At 40.1% G+C, this 17,793-nt stretch overlaps 1 protein-coding gene and 1 pseudogene across 1 annotated transcript; one reads left to right on the top strand and one right to left on the bottom strand.

The window, feature by feature from the left end:
• Positions 1-36: 36 nt before the first annotated feature.
• MFAP3 (microfibril associated protein 3) lies at positions 37-17,408 on the top strand. The gene is made up of 3 exons (XM_007165501.2): positions 37-79; positions 9,799-10,262; positions 13,154-17,408. The coding sequence occupies exons 2-3, from the start codon at positions 9,968-9,970 to the stop codon at positions 13,945-13,947; spliced, it is 1,089 nt and encodes a 362-aa protein (XP_007165563.1). The 5' UTR covers positions 37-79; positions 9,799-9,967; the 3' UTR covers positions 13,948-17,408.
• Positions 6,725-7,479, bottom strand: LOC103016172 (60S ribosomal protein L7-like; annotated as a pseudogene).
• Positions 17,409-17,793: the final 385 nt, after the last annotated feature.

A 17,793-nucleotide genomic window follows, 5' to 3' on the forward strand; every position in this document is an offset into this window, starting at 1 on the left:
ACGGAGAAGGCCTTGCCTACCCGAGAGAACTTCCGGGCCAAGCAGCCGCTCCAGCCGGAAGAAGCTCGGCGAGGGTCTGGTGAGTGAGGGTTAGTTCGCGGTCGTTGTCGAGGGCTGGGGTGGGGCGGGGGTGGGTTACTAGCGGTGCCGAGGCGTGGATTTGAGCCGGTGGGTTGGGGTACGAGGTGAAGGACGGTGGGGTATCCGCTGCCCTTTTGCAAGCCTGGCCTGGGCTGCAGGAGTTCGGTCATCCTATATTTACGGAGCTCCACATACCTGCCAGGCACTCCTCTGGGCGTTTGGGACACACTGGTTTACGAGCGACTGTGGCTTTGCTCACAAGTAGTTGACAGCCTAGCGGAGGAGACCGACTATAAACAACAAACACGATTATCTAAGACTGTAGTGAGTGCTTTAAAGAAAATTAGCAGAATAAAGTGACGGAACGAAGCGAGGGAGTAAACCTTTTGAAGATCTGGTGAAGAGTATTAGAAGCAGAAGGAATAGCAAGTGCAAACGCCTTATTGTGGGAACAAACCGAGCCAGGTCAAGGAAGAAGAAAAAGGCTACTGTGCGTGGAGCAAAAAGAGGAAGATGAAAGCAGAGACTTAAACTGGCCAACCCCTGTAGGGGCTATGACCCAGGACAAGGATTTTGACTTTTATTTGGAAAGCAATGGAAAAGCACTGAAGGTTTCTGTGCCCAAGAGTGACATGCTGTGATTTATGACTTTAAGTTACTCCTGACCCTTCATCAGAAAGATGCACCTCTTCAGTTGCCCTTGGACAGTGGAATGCATGAAACCCAAACTGACAGCCAGAAAAGCATTAGAGACACCCTCCCTGTAGAGATGTGAAAAACTAAGTCCCAGAGAGGTGAAGGCACCTGGCCTTTTAAGAACCCACGTCTTCCAACTCCATTTAATGCTTTCAGAATGACCATTTTAATGTCTCTACATAATAATTGTCACTTCCTAAAACTCTTCAGATGGTTTCTTTTGCTTTGATGGTGCTTCTCTAAATTTAGGGACATCAGTATCACCTGGGAGCATGTTAAAAATGCCTATTCCCAAAAAAACTAGAACACTTTAAGTATAAAATAGGTGTTTTCCTCTGATTTTCTGTTGTAATGGAAATGCATAGAATTGGGGGTTTAAGAATAGAACCTTGGTAAGCCACTGAACTGTCTTATCCTTAAAATACTGCTGATAATAATTATAATAAAAAGTGTTCAAACTTTTTGGTCTTAGGATCCCTTGACACTTTTAAAACTTATTGAGAACGTCAAAGAGTTTTTGTTTGTGTGCTTATATCTATCAATATGCCATTTTTCCCCCTCACCCCTTCCCTCGCCCAGAGTTCCCTCATACCCATCCTCACCCAGCACTCCCTGACACCCTCCCTCACCCAGAGTTCCTCAATATGCCATTTTATATATCAAAACAGCTTTTCAAAAAGCTGTTAATTTATTTAAAATGATATGTTCATTACATGTTAACATAAATAGCATTTGTATGAAGAATATTTTCCAAAAAAAAATTATTGAAAAGAATGGCATTGTTTTACATTGTTACAAGCTTTTTTTAAATATCTGGCTTAATAGAAGACAACTAGATTCTCATATCTCTTCTGCATTCACTCTCTTGTGATAGCATTCATTATGTAGCCTCTGGAAAACTGCACCATATTGTGTGAGAATGAGAGTGAAAAGAGCAAATAATTTTCTAGTATTAATACGAAAATCATTTTGAAAAAGTCTCAGGGACCCCCAGAGGCCCCTGCACCACACTTTGAGAATCGCTGAATTACAGTAAGGTTATGAAAATCAGAAGATACATGGGCTTGATTTGTAAGTCATTAAAACTACATGCACAGCAAAGATGCAGATGCCCAAGAAATCTGCATCTTTATTTTTTTATATACATTTATTTTATTTATTTATTTTTGGCTGTGTTGGGTCTTCGTCGCTGCGCGCGGGCTCTCTCTAGTTGCAGTGAGCGGGGCTACTCTTCGTTGCGGTGCGCGGACTTATTGCGGTGGCTTCTTTTGTTGCGGAGCACGGACTCTAGGCGCGCGGGCGCCTAGTAGTTGTGGCTCGCGGTAGCTGTGGCTCGCAGGCTCTAGAGCGCAGGCTCAGTAGTTGTGGTGCACGGGCTTAGTTGCTCCGAGGCACGTGAGATCCTCCCGGACCAGGGATCGAACCGGTGTCCCCTGCATTAACAGGCGGATTCTTAACCACTGCACCACCAAGGAAGTTCTGCATCAGGCACTCTAACGCCAGAGTCCATGCTGCTGACCACATAGCCATGATGACACTGTAACTTTGATCTTGCAAAACTGGAAGAATTGTATTATGTGGCTATCATTCAAACTATGTATATACTGGACAGGTAGACCTGAAGGTGAGAGTGAGGAGTTCTTTTTTAGTTACACTGAGTTTGAGATACTGGGAGGGTGGGGGGCAGGGGGAGGTTCAGACTATAGAGAAAAAAAATGGGCAAGGAGATCATAAGCCTAAGCTTGTCATATCAATGTCTTTGTGTAGCTTCATAAGCAAATGCTTATGGCACAAATGATCAAAGTCAAGGGCATAACAAATAACAATGGTTTGAAGCACAGCTTCAGCAAATACAGAAGGTGTTCCTCAGTGTGCTAGAAAATACACTGACGTTTGAGCCAAGTGCCCAAAGGCCAGTGATGAGGTGTGTGATGGCTCTAAGATACTGTTGGGAGCATAAGGGCTATTCAGAAGCTTTTTGGAAAATGGCCCTCAAAATGATGATTTCTGCTTGCGTATTACTAACCTTTTTATGTTATCTATAGCAGTGGTCGAGTGTAAGCACAACAGCTTTACATTTGTTCTCTGAAAGGATAGAGGAGTGCTAACAGTCTGCTCTTCATTTCCTTTTTCTCCCCTCTGCCAATTCAGAATGCCACTCTGACCATTTGTGTGCCTCATGTAGGGAGCTTCTCCATTTTTCAAGTGTAACAGTGTAGGCTGAGGAGAGTGGATGAGCTGTAAATACAGCCTTGAACGCAGTTAACTATGGAGAATGAACCGTTAACATCCCAGTATACTTGGAGCAAAAACCAGTACCATCTGGGCATCAGTGTTTTTCCTTCCTTTGAATTATCCCAGAACTATTTCTGCAAACAGCTGTTTCCTCAGCCAACTTAATATCGAGCCACAAGAATGGAAGTCAGCCACATTACTTCCTTATTTACTTCTGTTGAGAATTGGAAGAGAATGGAAATATTTCTTCTCTCAGAATTTGGCAGGAACAGCAGCAAGGCAATCTGTTAGGGATGATAGCTTAGGCACTTTTCTTTTCTTTCTTTTTCTTTTTTAATGATATAGCCAATATCCAGAATGATTCTGGAGGGTAAAATCATCTACATTTCTGATTATTCATGATCCTAGAAAAGCTAACATTTTACTGTACCTAGAAGATGAAAAAGGAGTTAGATTAAACTTAAATATCACACTTTTCAGTTATCCTATTCATGCTGAAGAAAGGTAATAAAACATTCTACCAAGTAACTTCATCCACAAGCATAGCGTAGCCCTTTTTAACTGTTTACAGGAAGGTGGCACTTTGGTTTTCCTTTTTGAACTCTTTCTTCTTGCCCTCCAAATGTCAGCTGCTCCATTGAGAATAGCAGGCATGATATTATGCAAAGCCCCAAACTTTTAAGTGAGTTGCATTTCTAAAATTCATGAAGTCCTCCTTTCTCTTTTGTGTTCACAGCACAATTACACTTCTCTTCAGTACTTCTCTTGTATATAGTTAGCTGTTTCTGCCCCTGCCTTCCAGGTTTTGCTGAACTCAATCTTTTTTCTCCCACCTGACCGTTTCTCCATTTCCTTCATTGTTTGCACAGTCAGTCTTCATTTTTGTGGTTTTAATTTTGAATAAAAGTAGATAAAGATGTTTATTTTTTTTAAAAAACATCTTTATTGGAGTATAATTGCTTTACAATAGTGTGTTAGTTTCTGCTGTATAACAAAATGACTCAACTATACATATACATATATCCCCATATCTCCAAGATGTTTATTTCTTTAAAAAAAAAAAAAAAAAAGTCATATTGAAGCCAGGAAGTAGAATTCTGTCAGGAGCCGGAGCAGCACGTGTGAGTCCCTCTTTCTCTTCCCCTCTGCAGCTCTTCCCACCACCAGCAGCCCCCATCTCCTGTCTCCTCTCTCTTTCCCTTCTCCACCCATGTTGTCCTTTCTCTAACATGATTGCCTCAGCTCCCTATAAGGCTTCTCTTCCTCAGATGGCCCTAACCCACGGTGTCTCAATCCAAATTCCAATAACAAGATTCTTCTTAGCCAGTGGGTTGACTCCTCCTGGCCCCAAGAAGGCAGGGCTCCAAAAAGGGAAACACGGGCTAGGTAGATCACAACAAAAACTCTCTACCACAAGCTCAGGACACATTAAAAACAATGTAATATAATGGTTGGGCTCCAAGGTCAGTTTACAATTCCTGTTTGATCCATATCATTGTAAAATATTTATTCGCAATGAGAAAAAGAGGAGTGTGAAATTTAAAGACTGAAATTACCTAGTGGTGGTTCCCCTCCCCGCTCCATGTTTTTTAAATGGTTGCATGGTATTCCAAGTGAAAGTGTTTTATTTATCTTAAATAATGGCTTTGCTGTGAGGTGTAGATTTTAGCACCTGAAAGGACCATCAACAATAATAATATCTAGAGCTTATTCAGTGATTACTATTACCAGACTCTGTGTTTTTTATATACTGTCTCATTCAGACCTTGCAATAGTCCTGTGAAAATAGATGCTATTATTTTCCCTGTTTTAAAGTTGAGGGGACTGAGGCACAGAGAGATTAAGTCATTAACAGAAATCGTAAGGCTGGTTAGAGTCAGAGCCAGGATTCAAGCCCAGGAAACCTGGTTCCAGAGTCTGTACTCTGAACTGGTCTGCTACCCTGCCTTTATCAGAGGCCTGAAAGTATGATGTTCCAGGGTAAACAATCCAGAATGTAATCTGAGTAATAGTTCTCTCGTATTGGAAGTGTTCAGACAGTCTGAAGCAGGGCTGCTGTAGAGGAAATGAGGAAGTATATTAGTGCTTGCTAGTCCATGGACCCTCTGCCTCAGAATCACCCGGGGAGCTGATTAAAAACCATGAATTCCAAGGTCCAAACCCAGAGGTTCTTATTCACAAGGTCAGTAGGTCTGGGGTGGAAACCCAGTAATCTATATTTTTAACAAGTTCTCTAGGTGATTGTGATATTCAGCCTGGTTTGGAAACTCTGGACTTGGTAATCTTTTATTCCCACCATTATCTCCTAGGACAAGATGGTAAATGAAGACTTTGAGGGTTAGTGGTTGGTTCAAGGAATGCATTTAGGCATTATGCCTTTAGGATCTTTCGAGATTACAACATTGGCTCTTTTTGTCTCAGAGAATATAACAAGTGCTAGTAAATGCATATGGGCCTGAATAATTATGATCCCTGTCGTATAACATTCTTCAATTTACAAAGATCCATAACATACTTGATTATATTCAAACTATTCTCTATCAGTGAGTATTTATTGAACATGTGCTAGTTACGAAACATAGCATTAAAAAAATACAGTCCCTGTGCTTAAAGGGCTCATAGGTGCGATGGTGTAGACTGCCTGGCAGTACAGAGCAGCATATACCAGAGCCAGGTGAGTAGTGTAATGGTGAGGGCTACAGGGGTCAGGGAATAGCCATCATGCATCCAGGTATACTCTGGATCCACGTGGGAGGAAGAGCCAGGCCTTGAGAGGAGGCTCAGGGAAGCTGCATGAAGAAGGGATTCCATACAGCAGTAACTGCCAGGACACTGTTGCCCCACAGCCCTGTCACGTGGAGGCTGTTCATTCCCCTGAAGCTCCTGCATCTCAGAGCAGGGAGAGTGAGTCCATTTCTTCTATTTCCAGTGTCTTCTACCTTAGCTGCCTTGATCCTGGGGGGACATCAGCACCCCCATACGTGATCTGCCCCACTTTTTGAGCCTCTCAGTTCTTTGACTGCTTCACCTTGGACAGTTATCTCTTTCACGCACTTCAACCTGCCACTCCAGTTCCCAAAGTCTACCTCCAGTTTTGCTGTTGGTCGAAACTGCTCCCCTCCAGAATCAGGAATCAGACCCATTACTCTCCGGCCACAACTTGTAGCTCTTTTTACTGAACACCTTCTAACCAGTGACCCCTCTGCTTTTCCCCTGCCCCCTGTCCCTTTACCTAGATGGCTCTCTTGCATTCTCGATTCCCATTTATCCTCAGGTCCTATTGCACACCTTAGTTTCTCAGGGAGGCTTTCTGCGACATGGTTAGCGCTCCATGTTGGGTGCTCCTGTAGCATCCTGTACTTTCCCTTGGGTAGCATTTAGTGTATTTTGTATGTACTTAGTGTCTATGTCCTCTACCCGACTGAGCTCCATGAAGGCAGAGATAGTGTCTGTGGTAGAGTACGTTGGCACAAAGTAGGTGCTCAGTAGACACTGTTGAATAGATGAAAATGTACACCTCTGGTCTAAAATAGTAGGTTCTAAACTCTGTAGTAGGAAGCGGTGGGGAGGAAAGGAATGGCAGAATAAGAAATGAGGTGGTATTAGAATAAAGTGGAGTTCTGGGAGGTTTGTTTTGTTTTGTTTTTTTCAGTTTGAAAGCAGTTACTGTTTATTAACTGACCAGATTACAAAAATAATCATGGTAGATACCTTAGTTCATCCTTCAAATAAGCCTGTTGATCTGGTCTTCCCTGTTGCCAGCATCTCCACCTTCTACAAAATGGGTGGTCTTTTTCTTCATTCCACCTCGTGGAGAAGACAATTTGAAGGGCCACAGGAAGTTGTTTGCTTCTTTGAAACGTTTTCCAACAGTATAGATCTCATGAATCAGACCCTCCATGCAGATAATACCATATTCGCCAAGAGATCGAGCAATCAACACGTTATCCATCAGGGCAATTCGCTTCTTGTTGATTTTGCCATAAACACGCTTGTAGATCAGTTCATTTACTGACTTCAGGTTTGGGTACCCCCATGCAATGTACGGTTCCACAATTCTCAGCATGTTAATTGAAGCCTTGTCGTGCTTTTAATGGCAAAGGTGCCATTGAAAATCTGACGGAGGCGAAGAACCTGCAACACCTTTCGAACCTTTGGGCTCACACCATTGATACCTCTGATCCTGATGACAAATGCCAATTTGGGTTCCGCGGGTACGTGGAAGTTGCCAGCTTTTCTTGCCATCCCAGCCATTCGAATTTCAGTTCTGTACATCTGCCGGTATTCCCTGTGATAGTGCTTAGCGTTTTCATAGATAAGCTTCCTCCTTGCCTTTCGAAGCATCTTTTGGGCAAATTTCTTCCTCAGGCACTTGATCTTAAGCTCTGCGAAATTCTTTCACTTTTTCTTAAGGGTTTCTGGCACAGCAGGAACCTTCTTTTTCTTCTCTTCTGCACTCTCCGTGGTTCCAGCCAGGAAAGAGCTGTTTTGTTTTGTTTTTGTTTTCTCCACAGAGAGCAGGCCTCCAGCTCAGAGCCTTCAACAGATGGCAGTATCTCTAGAAGTTAATAATATGACTTTGTTGGCATTGTGCTTATGTGTATAGTTACTTTTATCTACAGATGTGATACAGACTTTCCTTTTAACATAAATGTATGAAAGAAAAATGAGTTTTTTAAAGAAAAGCATAAATAATAATTTGGTTCCTGGATATAGCAAAAAAAAAAATCATAACAGTAGAAGAGATGAATGAAATTTGGGAAATGCCAACTTGGATGAAGCCACAGATACTCCTTATGGAAGTCCTGGGGAAAACTTGGAGCACTTTTTCAGCACTCATTTCCTGTCACTGTTGAGAGCCACGAGTCTAGAATAAAGGACAAAAATCACATCTGCCAATTGTAGTGAAAAAGTTGGGAGCTTACATATATCAAGCCCTAGCACAGTGCCTGGCTTACTTCAGTCATTTAATAAATGTTATTTCCATTGTTTCCACCCTCTACTCCCTCCTAATAGAGACCAGGATTCTCCTGCTAACATATAGTATACTCTTAAAGAGCAAGTCACAGTGAAGAGGTTAGATCAGATCACTTCTATAATCCCCTCCTATGCCGAAGTGCTTTGTTTCCTTTAGTGTCATTTTAGTGGGGTTTTGGAAAGAAATGGAAACAAGCACATGTGTTCATCTGTTATGTATAGCAAACTCTGAAGTTCTTTGTTTTATTCTAAATAGTCCATCCTTAAATTTGAAAGAGAAAATCATTGTCATCATCCAACCATCCTTTCAAGGTCTAATGAAGATTAAATGATATTTACAACTTAATGTAATTTAGACTTTGAGTAGTTTAACGGCAACAATGATCAATTGCTTTTTATGTTGTATGATCAAGCAGCTTTCACGTGAGTATACAGGGGAGTAAATGTCATTTCCAAAACTAATTATTTTGGGCCCTTATAAGAAATAAAGCTAGGTGTTTCATCCCATATTTTATAGAAATAGAATTTGAAATATTTCTTTAAGAGTCACTGATTTTAGGGGCTTCCCTGGTGGCACAGTGGTTAAGAATCCGCCTGCCAACGCAGGGGACACAGGTTCGAGCCCTGGTCCGGGAAGATCCCACATGCTGCAGAGCAACTAAGCCCGTGCGCCACAACTACTGAGCCTGTGCTCTGGAGCCCACGAGACACAACTACTGAGCCCACGTGACACAGCTACTGAAGCCCGTGCACCGCAACGAAGAGTAGCCCCCGCTCGCTGCAACTAGAGAAAGCCCGCGTGCAGCAACGAAGACCCAACGCAGCCAAAAATAAATAAATAAAATAAATTTGTAAAAAAAGAGTCTGATTTTAAAAGAGGAATCAAATTACCAGGAAGTTCATCATAATCACATAGATTCTTAGACTGGGATATCATTTTGCTTTTATTTATGATATTTTACTCTTCTTTTAAATGGGTCTGACAATCTTCCCTGTAGTTTACATCTGTATTTCTACCAACCAGACATTTAAGGTGTCAGTTCCTCCCTTAGCTAATTATATAGACTTTGAGCTAGAAATCTGGTGTTTTACAAACTTAAATATACTGAATTTTGTTTCTTGATATTGAAGAAATTATTAAAGGAAAATTCTTTTGTCTAACATTCTTGACCAAGAGGGAGGTTCTATAGCCTCAGAAGTCAGTAACTATTTATGTACATGTAGTAGTGCAGTTTTCTTTCTAATGTTAAAACAAAAAAACTACTTCAAGGAGCCCTGTATTATTTATATCTTATATGTCTGTGTACTTGAATTACTCAAATTTTGAGCTCCATAGTTATGATTATAATGTACCAGTTGATTTAAATTATTGATATAACAGCAGATGGTAATGGGGCAGGTTGGAATAAAAGATCATTAAGCTAAATATTTTAACCTTCATTGGCTCCCTGTTGCATGGAGTTTGTCAGGGTGAAATAGAATCACAGCAGTTCAGAACTAGAAGAGCCCTTAGAGATTGTCTCATCCAGTCCCTCATTTGACACATGAGAGAACAAGCCCAGCTATTTGCCAAGGACCTACAGCTAGTTAGTAGCAAAGCTAGTACCAGAATCTAGGTCTTTCGTTTCCCAATTCAGTGCTCTTTCTACCGACTCTGTTGGGATTTTTAGATGGTGTTCTCTCTATTTCACTCCCTAATGTTGATGCCAATTATTCTAATCAGTGTCACATCTATTTATTTTTAGGACATAGAGTTTCACCCCATTATGAGTCTTTCTTGGTTAAACTTTATATCTGGCTTTCTTTTAGGTTGGTCTCCACTCATCTCTTTTAATCTTGAAGACTTCAAAATATACCTGGATCTACCATTTTTTTTGAAAACTCCAATACCAAGCAATCAATGACCCACCGTGCTCTTGTTATAATATAGAAGCTTTTCAATTCTTCAACTCTAATCAAGATTTTCTCCCATTTTCCCATGAAGCCACATTGTTGTCTATTCACTTTAGTGGTGAGTGTTACTGTGCCAGCTGCTTTTGCTTTGGAAGATGTAGGCTTCAACCAAATGACCCCACTGGGAGCAAATCATAGTTCTTTCAATGCATCATTTCTCCCAAGTTTTGAACTCTCAGCAGATTCCCACTCAGGTGATGATGTCATCATAGCCAGAGAGGGAACTAGTGTTTCAATCGAGTGTCTTCTCACAGTCGACCACTATGAAGGCGTCTATTGGTACAACTCAAAAGGACAGCAGCTGGATAACAGAGACAGAGGTAACTATGCCAGAGTATAATTAATCAAGGTTACTCATTTCCTATTACTTCTTTCTTCTTGGTTTTAAGGCATATTCAACAAGAAATCTCTAAGATGAGGTACTACAGTAAATAGTTAAAACTTTGGAAGGCCTGGAGTATTATGCCTATCAGAAAAAGCAAAATAATGGTAATTACTTAACCAGAAGAAAATAAATAGAGAATAGTTATAAATTTAAAAGGTGTTCACATAATGATGGTGAGCTATTTTCTCTCCTCTTGGTGAGCTGGTTTCTTTCTTCATACAAGGTAGATTCCATCAGGGTTGCTGCATACAGCTGTGCAGGCTACGCACTGCACAACTCCAGGGGCACCATTCACCTAGACTGTAATGTGAGTAGTACAGTGTGCTGGCCCTGTGTGAATACAGCAAGAAGGATTTGGGTTAGACTTAGAGTCATAAGTAAAAATTTTTTGCTCAGAAATGAGTTACTAAAAATGTTGGAGGAAATCCAGGATGTTTTTTAAAAATAGTTATAAAGATCTGTGCATAAAACTTTGTCCCTCAGAATCAGAAGGGCACCGAGGAGGAACTCTATAAGCCCTTTCTATTCTATACCTTAATTTACTTGAAAACAGGAGAGTTTCCCTTGTATTTTTTTTGTCTGTCAGTCTTAAAAAATCACACAAACATCATAATAATGTGACCAAGGTCTACTTTTTGACAGGTTTTTATTTGATTTTGCTGTTTATGAACCCGTAAACACATCTTAATCAGAACACTATTTCCTTTAATTAGTGTTCTGTTAGAAAGATTTTTTTTTGAAGACTACTTGTGTTAAAACACCTTAGAAAGAAATCTCCATGAAATATCAGTGGCATAAAGATTAAATTCTGGGATCCTCACAAGCTACACTTTTTGGAAAAGGCTCCTTTATATTTTTTGCTAGAAAGATAGTCTAATCTCTTGGAATGTAAGAATATTTGGCTATTCATATTAGAGTGGAAAACAGAAAAGGAGACAGATGGTGCTTCCTTCTAAAGTATACACTAAACATTTTAACCTTCTACAAACTGAGTAACTGGCCACCAAGGGATTGAAGAGTTTGGATGTTAGAAAGAACAGAGCTTCTTAAGAATATAGACCTATTAAATCAGAATCTCTAGAGTGGTGCCCAGAACACGTATTTTGAACGTGATTTGGGGTTCCCTGTTTGGATCCACTGAACTAGACTCTTATCTCCTTTGGCTCTAGGATCCTAACAAACCCATCTAAGATGTGAATTAATCAATGTGATTATTACAGACTGACTGTATAGACAAAGTTTAGGTTAGGATGAGACCAGCCAAGTGGAATGGCAGTTTTATTTTCCTATTTTGCCCTTACTTTGAAAACCACTAACATCTGTCATTGATGCTTTCAGCAGCAGCTCTGGACAATTATATTAAATTTTATGAATCTCAAGTGAGAAGTTTAAAGAGCATCTTAGTCTAGTATAAGGTTCATAAATCTTGAGCTATTATCAGCAAGTGAGCTAGAGAGTTTAGATTGTGGTTATAGTGGTTGATGAATGGAGTCTATGTAGTTCATCGTACCGTGGATTCACAGGGTATCCTTTTCATAGCTCCAAGTTTATAGAACAGAAGCATATAAAATAATGACTATATTCATAACTACGTGTTTTCCTCTTTTTACTTTAGTAAAAATATAACTATAGAATTTAGATAAATTTTGATGATGTTAAGAATGGGCACAATCCACAGTACTTACTAATTGACGTGCCGCCCAAATAATCCCGAACCATAGAATCTCAGGGATGAAAGGGATCTGGAAGATTAGACATTGAAATGGTGCTTAACAAGCAGTCACCCAGCCTCCTCTGGGACACCACCTCTAGGCACTGGGACTCATACCTACACCGCACATTAGCCCGTCTATCCCATCTTTGAATGGCTTTCACAGTTAAAGCACAGAGTACACTGAGAACTTACCACAAAGGTGAGAATTGTGCAGGCAGAGCCAAGTTGGGTTTTTTTTCCAGGTTATTAAAGGATGTTGAATCACGGTGGGTGGTCAGTGTGCTTTGTTTTTCATACTCATGTGCTTTTGTATACGCGTTCCCTGAATGAAGATACCTTCATGTATGGAAGAGAGGCAGCATGTTTTAGGTTTAAAACAAGCCTAGGCATCTTAAGGGCAACTTTTTTCTCTCTCCCAAGCTGGTCATTTAGCCTCGCTTGTGAAACATATCTTTTGGCTTGTGCTTCATTTACTCTTGCCAGAAAAACAAGATATTATCATCAACCAACCTTTTCTAACAAGACAAATTAACATGTGCAAGGCATGCCAGATTAGCCAGTTAGTAATTGAACAAATGCATTAAATTGGTAGGGTTTTTTAAAAATAGTTTTTGCCTTACATAAGTAAGTTCATTATTGAAAGTAAGCAGTTTAAAAGGAAGTAAAAATTACTCATAACCCGTTATATAAGTAACCATTGTTTCATATTTCCGAGGCATATCCTTCTAGTTTATGAGAAAGTCTCGGTAGAGACTGTGATACAGACACACACACACACATACGTATTTCTTTTTAAGCTTAGTCATTAAGCATTATGTCGACACACCTGTCTCCCTGAAAGGCTTCTTACATCTAGCAGTGAAAAGGTAGTTATGATAATCATTCGTGTCAGGAAGATCTTGATTCCCTTTTTTAAGTTCCAGGCTGTTTAAATTCTGACTCTGAACATAAAAAGTCTGCCCTTTCTTACATCTTTTAAGGAAATAGCAGAACCTAATAGAAGAGTTGATTTAAAGTACTCTCATGAAGAGGTGGAATATTGATAAGGCAGTTGGCATATTTAGTAATAGTATTCTTTATGCTGTAATTTTTTATTTCTGTTGGGTTATCAGGTGGAAAATGGTTGGTTTCTGATAACTTCCTGAATATCACCAACGTAGCCTTTGCTGACCGTGGGCTCTATACATGTTTTATCACCTCTCCGATCCGTGCCTCCTACTCGGTCACCTTGCGTGTTATCTTCACCTCGGGAGACATGAGTGTCTACTACATGGTTGTTTGCCTGATTGCCTTTACAATCACTCTCATCTTGAATGTCACACGGCTGTGCATGATGAGCAGCCATCTTCGTAAAACTGAGAAAGCCATCAATGAATTCTTCCGAACTGAAGGGGCAGAGAAACTTCAGAAGGCCTTTGAGATCGCAAAACGCATCCCCATCATCACCTCAGCCAAGACTCTGGAGCTCGCCAAAGTCACACAGTTTAAAACCATGGAGTTTGCTCGTTATATTGAAGAACTGGCAAGAAGTGTCCCTCTGCCACCCCTTATTCTAAACTGTCGGGCCTTTGTAGAGGAGATGTTTGAGGCTGTGCGAGTGGATGACCCTGATGACATGGGAGAAAGAATTAAAGAGAGACCTGCCTTGAATGCTCAAGATGGCATCTTTGTCATTAACCCAGAGATGGGCCGGAGTAATTCACCAGGAGGAGATTCGGATGATGGTTCCCTGAGTGAACAAGGCCAGGAGATAGCAGTTCAGGTTTCTGTCCACCTTCAGTCAGAGACCAAAAGTATTGACACAGATTCTCAAGACAGCAGTCATTTCAGCCAGCCTGATGATACAGGATCTGCTGACTTGAACTCTAACTACAAAGATGGGGCATATGAAAGCTGCCAGCTGTGAGCTACCCCAGTACCCACAAAAATGGCTCTCAGAAAAGGAACCTGTTTCATGCAGGAAATAACATTTTTACCAAAAGATAAGTAGGACTTTCCCCTTGCTAACGTTAAGCACGTCAGAACATGAATTATTACCAAAATCTTTCTAAAAATTCAGTGTTTTCCCTATCTGATCTTTCTCAGTCATTTACCGTGAGCTTGATTAAATGACACATGTTGAGATTTAAAGGGGCCTGAGACATCAGCGTAATGGGGAAAGTACCACACCCAGAATCACATGGCTTCTCTTCTGGTCATGGTTCTTCCATTGTTAGGGCTGACACTTATCTTTAGGCCTCAGTTTTCCCACTAACAAGATGAGGGATTTGCACTGTATGATACCTAAAGTCATTTCTGGCCCTCTAACTTCTTACCTACCACCTTTAAACCAAAAGAATCTTCATCCCATTTCTGAATAAACCCTTCCCTAGACTTTGAGTCCCTTTTTATGGAAAGGACCAAGCTGAAACTTCTTTCTGTGATTTGGATTCCCACACCAATGCTAGGCATAGAGGTGTGGGTGTTTTTCAGATGTCTTGCTGGTGGAGCATACAGTTGTATATGCTAGGTTGAATGTCTCCAGTGTAGCCCATGTCTGTATTGTTATACAGATATCAGGGAGCTAACTGCTCATTAGTAAGCTGCTTTCCATGAGTAAATTGGAACTTGTGGGGGTGTATCATGTCTTTTTAACTTACTGAGGCATCATTTAGCTCGTTGAGCAGGCAGTGATTTCCCAACTGTTCTCCAAAAGTGAACAGTTCGTTCCTAAAGAATAATGTCTTCATTGTTTTTAGAATAAGAAACAATGTCAAATCATCTGTGTCTGGTGAATTAATGGATTTTGACGTTTCTGTTCATAGAATTTCTCAGGCTTTCCCTTTTTAAAAGTACTGGACTCTATGAGATGGTTCTGTGTTTGGGATCCCATTCCAGGAGAAAACCCACAGCTGAATTCCTCTTTAGACCTCTGTCAACACTCTTGCCTTCCGTGGTCTTAAATATGGTGCTAAAGGTTGCATGCCTCCTTATCTTGTTCGTCTTGTTTATATTTTATTGTTGAGGTTTTTATTTTTGTGTACTTCAGGTGTAGAAATTTGAGCTAGGGCTGCTTTTGTGGCCTTTCCGAGAAGCACTAACCTGAAATAAGATTAGATAATAGTGTGTGGTGTGTGTTACTATATTAAATATATAGATACTAATACAGATGGATATATATACACACACATACAGGTGATCTAGACATAAAGAGGGAGAAAAATTATGAGGGATGCCACCTGATTCAACTGTGTATAATAAACACTTAGGACAGTATTTCTTGCCTGGCTGAGATCTGATATAATGGAATTGTACATACTCTTCAGAATAATTTCTTCAGCTACAGTAAGCTTGGCATCATATAATTTTAAGAACTTGGCAGTGGAACTCCATGTGCTTCACGTTTCTTCATTTGGCTTCTGATTACTGAAGCATTACTTGAACAGAGGTTCCTGGGGGAAATGTTCGGGGGAGGTTTTTATCAGGATTTTAATTCAAGGTTTCAAATGGAGGAAGGCAGGAAATTCGAAGTGTGACCAGATAGAACTCCTTTCTCCTTTGTGAAGGCTTATCAGAAGTAATACATCTGCTCTGGATAGCATGAATGAATCGATGTGCAGTTTTATCAGATGGTATTACAGATAATGATAATGCTGCCTTTTCTGTCTCTCAGGCTGTTTCCATGGAAACCTCCAGAGCCAAACAAAAGCTACCCGTCATTTAGCCAAAGCTTGTCTTGGCTCATAGACCTGTATTTCTTTAAAGAACACTGTTTTCATACATTTGGCTATGAGAGCAAGGGCTCTTGAACATGCCCTAGATTATAGAACACTTTTTCCCTTCCCAGAATGTTTCTCTTGAAAATGTAAAAAAATTTAAAATCCCTTGTCTGAGGTCTGTCCCCTGAATGCCCCTCAGATCTTTAGATAGCACCTTGCACCCTGTCCCAATATAGCAGGTTTGGGGTCATTTTTAGAATGTAGCTTGTCACATTAAAGAGAATGGATTTACCCCACATGTTCTCATAACAGACATGGGCGTTTGGGACCTTAATGTAGACATATTTAATGATCAAAGTCCTGAGAAACAGGGCTTTGGAAAAATACAAGAAATATTGGGAAAAAAATAAGTTTGCACAATACTATATAACAATTAAGTATAGGCTACTCCAGTGTATCCTAGATAAATCACTTTAGAAATGTAATGGTGACTTAATTTGGTGGCCAAAGTAACTGGATTACTTTGAGTATTCCAGGTTAAGGTGCCACTGATAAGGAATTAAAGTAGGTCAAAATTTAAGTGGAGCTGATATTACTTTCTAAATCTAGTTGTTCAGAGGAAGAAAACCACACTCACTAACATTTTCTGTAGCTAATCAAATACTCTTCGTATATAATTAATACTCATGTTATCTTTTTGTAAAATCCTTAACCTTTTGAACTTAGACTCCAGTCTAACAGTCTTTTGACAATAGTGGTAGTGTAATTATCCTTCTGTCTTGCTAGATTTTATGGTTAGTGAAAATGCCTTTACTCAACAAACTATATTTGAAATAGTTGTCATCTTATTTACAAATTTTGTCTTGTATTGTGATTTAATGAACCTTACTGTCCTTATGAAATGAAATGGTGGCTTTGTGAAATAAATTTACCAAAAATAGACATGCGAACATTTTTAGAGATTCCTTACCAGCTGAAATCAGACAGACAGGCATCTTTTGAGCTGATAACGCAACTAGTTTATAGGCAGTTTGATAAGCCTGTCCTCAAAGTCACATCTGTTCTGATAGTTTAGTTCTTGAGTCTGGCCCAGTGAGCGTTTATATTTCCTACCAACTACCTTGATATAAATATCTTGGGAGTCGCTGACCTGGAATGGTTGTGAGAAGGCTCCCGGCTCCTTCACCTCACTTACCACGTATTTTAAAGTCGAAATACCCAGCTTCCCTTTTGTCCTCCAGCCACAGTGAACCCCTTGGCACAGTCCTCTCCACGCCCTGCATGTAGTTACACCCTAAGTCAGACTTTGTATTCTGTGTCACAGAGCAGCATGGGAGCGTGAATGCTCGTTTTCCAGGGCCCGGCCAGTCATGGGTGCTAGCCTTGCCTCCGCATACCAGCTACGGTAGCACAAGTATATCAGATTTCCTGAATCACCATTAAGAGAACACAGTCTTTTGTCACCTAGGCCAGCAATGTTAAACGTGCTGAGCCTTATTCATAAACTCCTAGGTTCTCAACACATTTCATAAAAGTAAATGAGTTGTTTAATATGGTTCAGATGATGTTTAAATGGTTACCATGTTAATGAATACTTACATTATAATTTTGTCCTTTTTTTAAAAAAGTTGTACTTGAATGTAATGTATTAAATGTTCAATGGAGTATATTTCATTTGTCTGAAGTCTTCTATAGAGATACATTCATTTTTATGTGTCATGGAATTTGATGTTAATGATTTTAAACAGGAGTAAATTTGAAGTCTATTTGGTTTCTACTATGGCTACCCATTTGAATTTTACAAATATTTACTAAGCATCTATATGTTTTTGGTGCTATAAGCCATACTGAGATGGGTGTCCTGCCCACAGTTTACCATGAGAATGTAGTTACCAGACCATCCTCACTAGGCCTAAATACAGCAGTTTCCCACTTCTGAGGTAAAGTATTCCTAGGAAAGGGAGAGCTTGAGCAAAGCCTAGAGATAGGAAGATTTAGCACATGTTTTAGGGAATCTGTGATTAGTTTGTAAAGTTTGTGATGAGGTGTGGCAT

Source organism: Balaenoptera acutorostrata, chromosome 2, assembly GCF_949987535.1.
Source record: "Balaenoptera acutorostrata chromosome 2, mBalAcu1.1, whole genome shotgun sequence".
NCBI lineage: Eukaryota > Metazoa > Chordata > Mammalia > Artiodactyla > Balaenopteridae > Balaenoptera > Balaenoptera acutorostrata.

Excerpts from the sequence above, each read along its gene's own strand:
- MFAP3 (XM_007165501.2), top strand. The coding sequence starts at position 9,968 with ATGAAGCCACATTGTTGTCTATTCACTTTAGTGGTGAGTGTTACTGTG. Across the intron at positions 10,263-13,153 it reads GCTGGATAACAGAGACAGAG|GTGGAAAATGGTTGGTTTCT; the intron begins GTAACTATGCCA and ends TTGGGTTATCAG.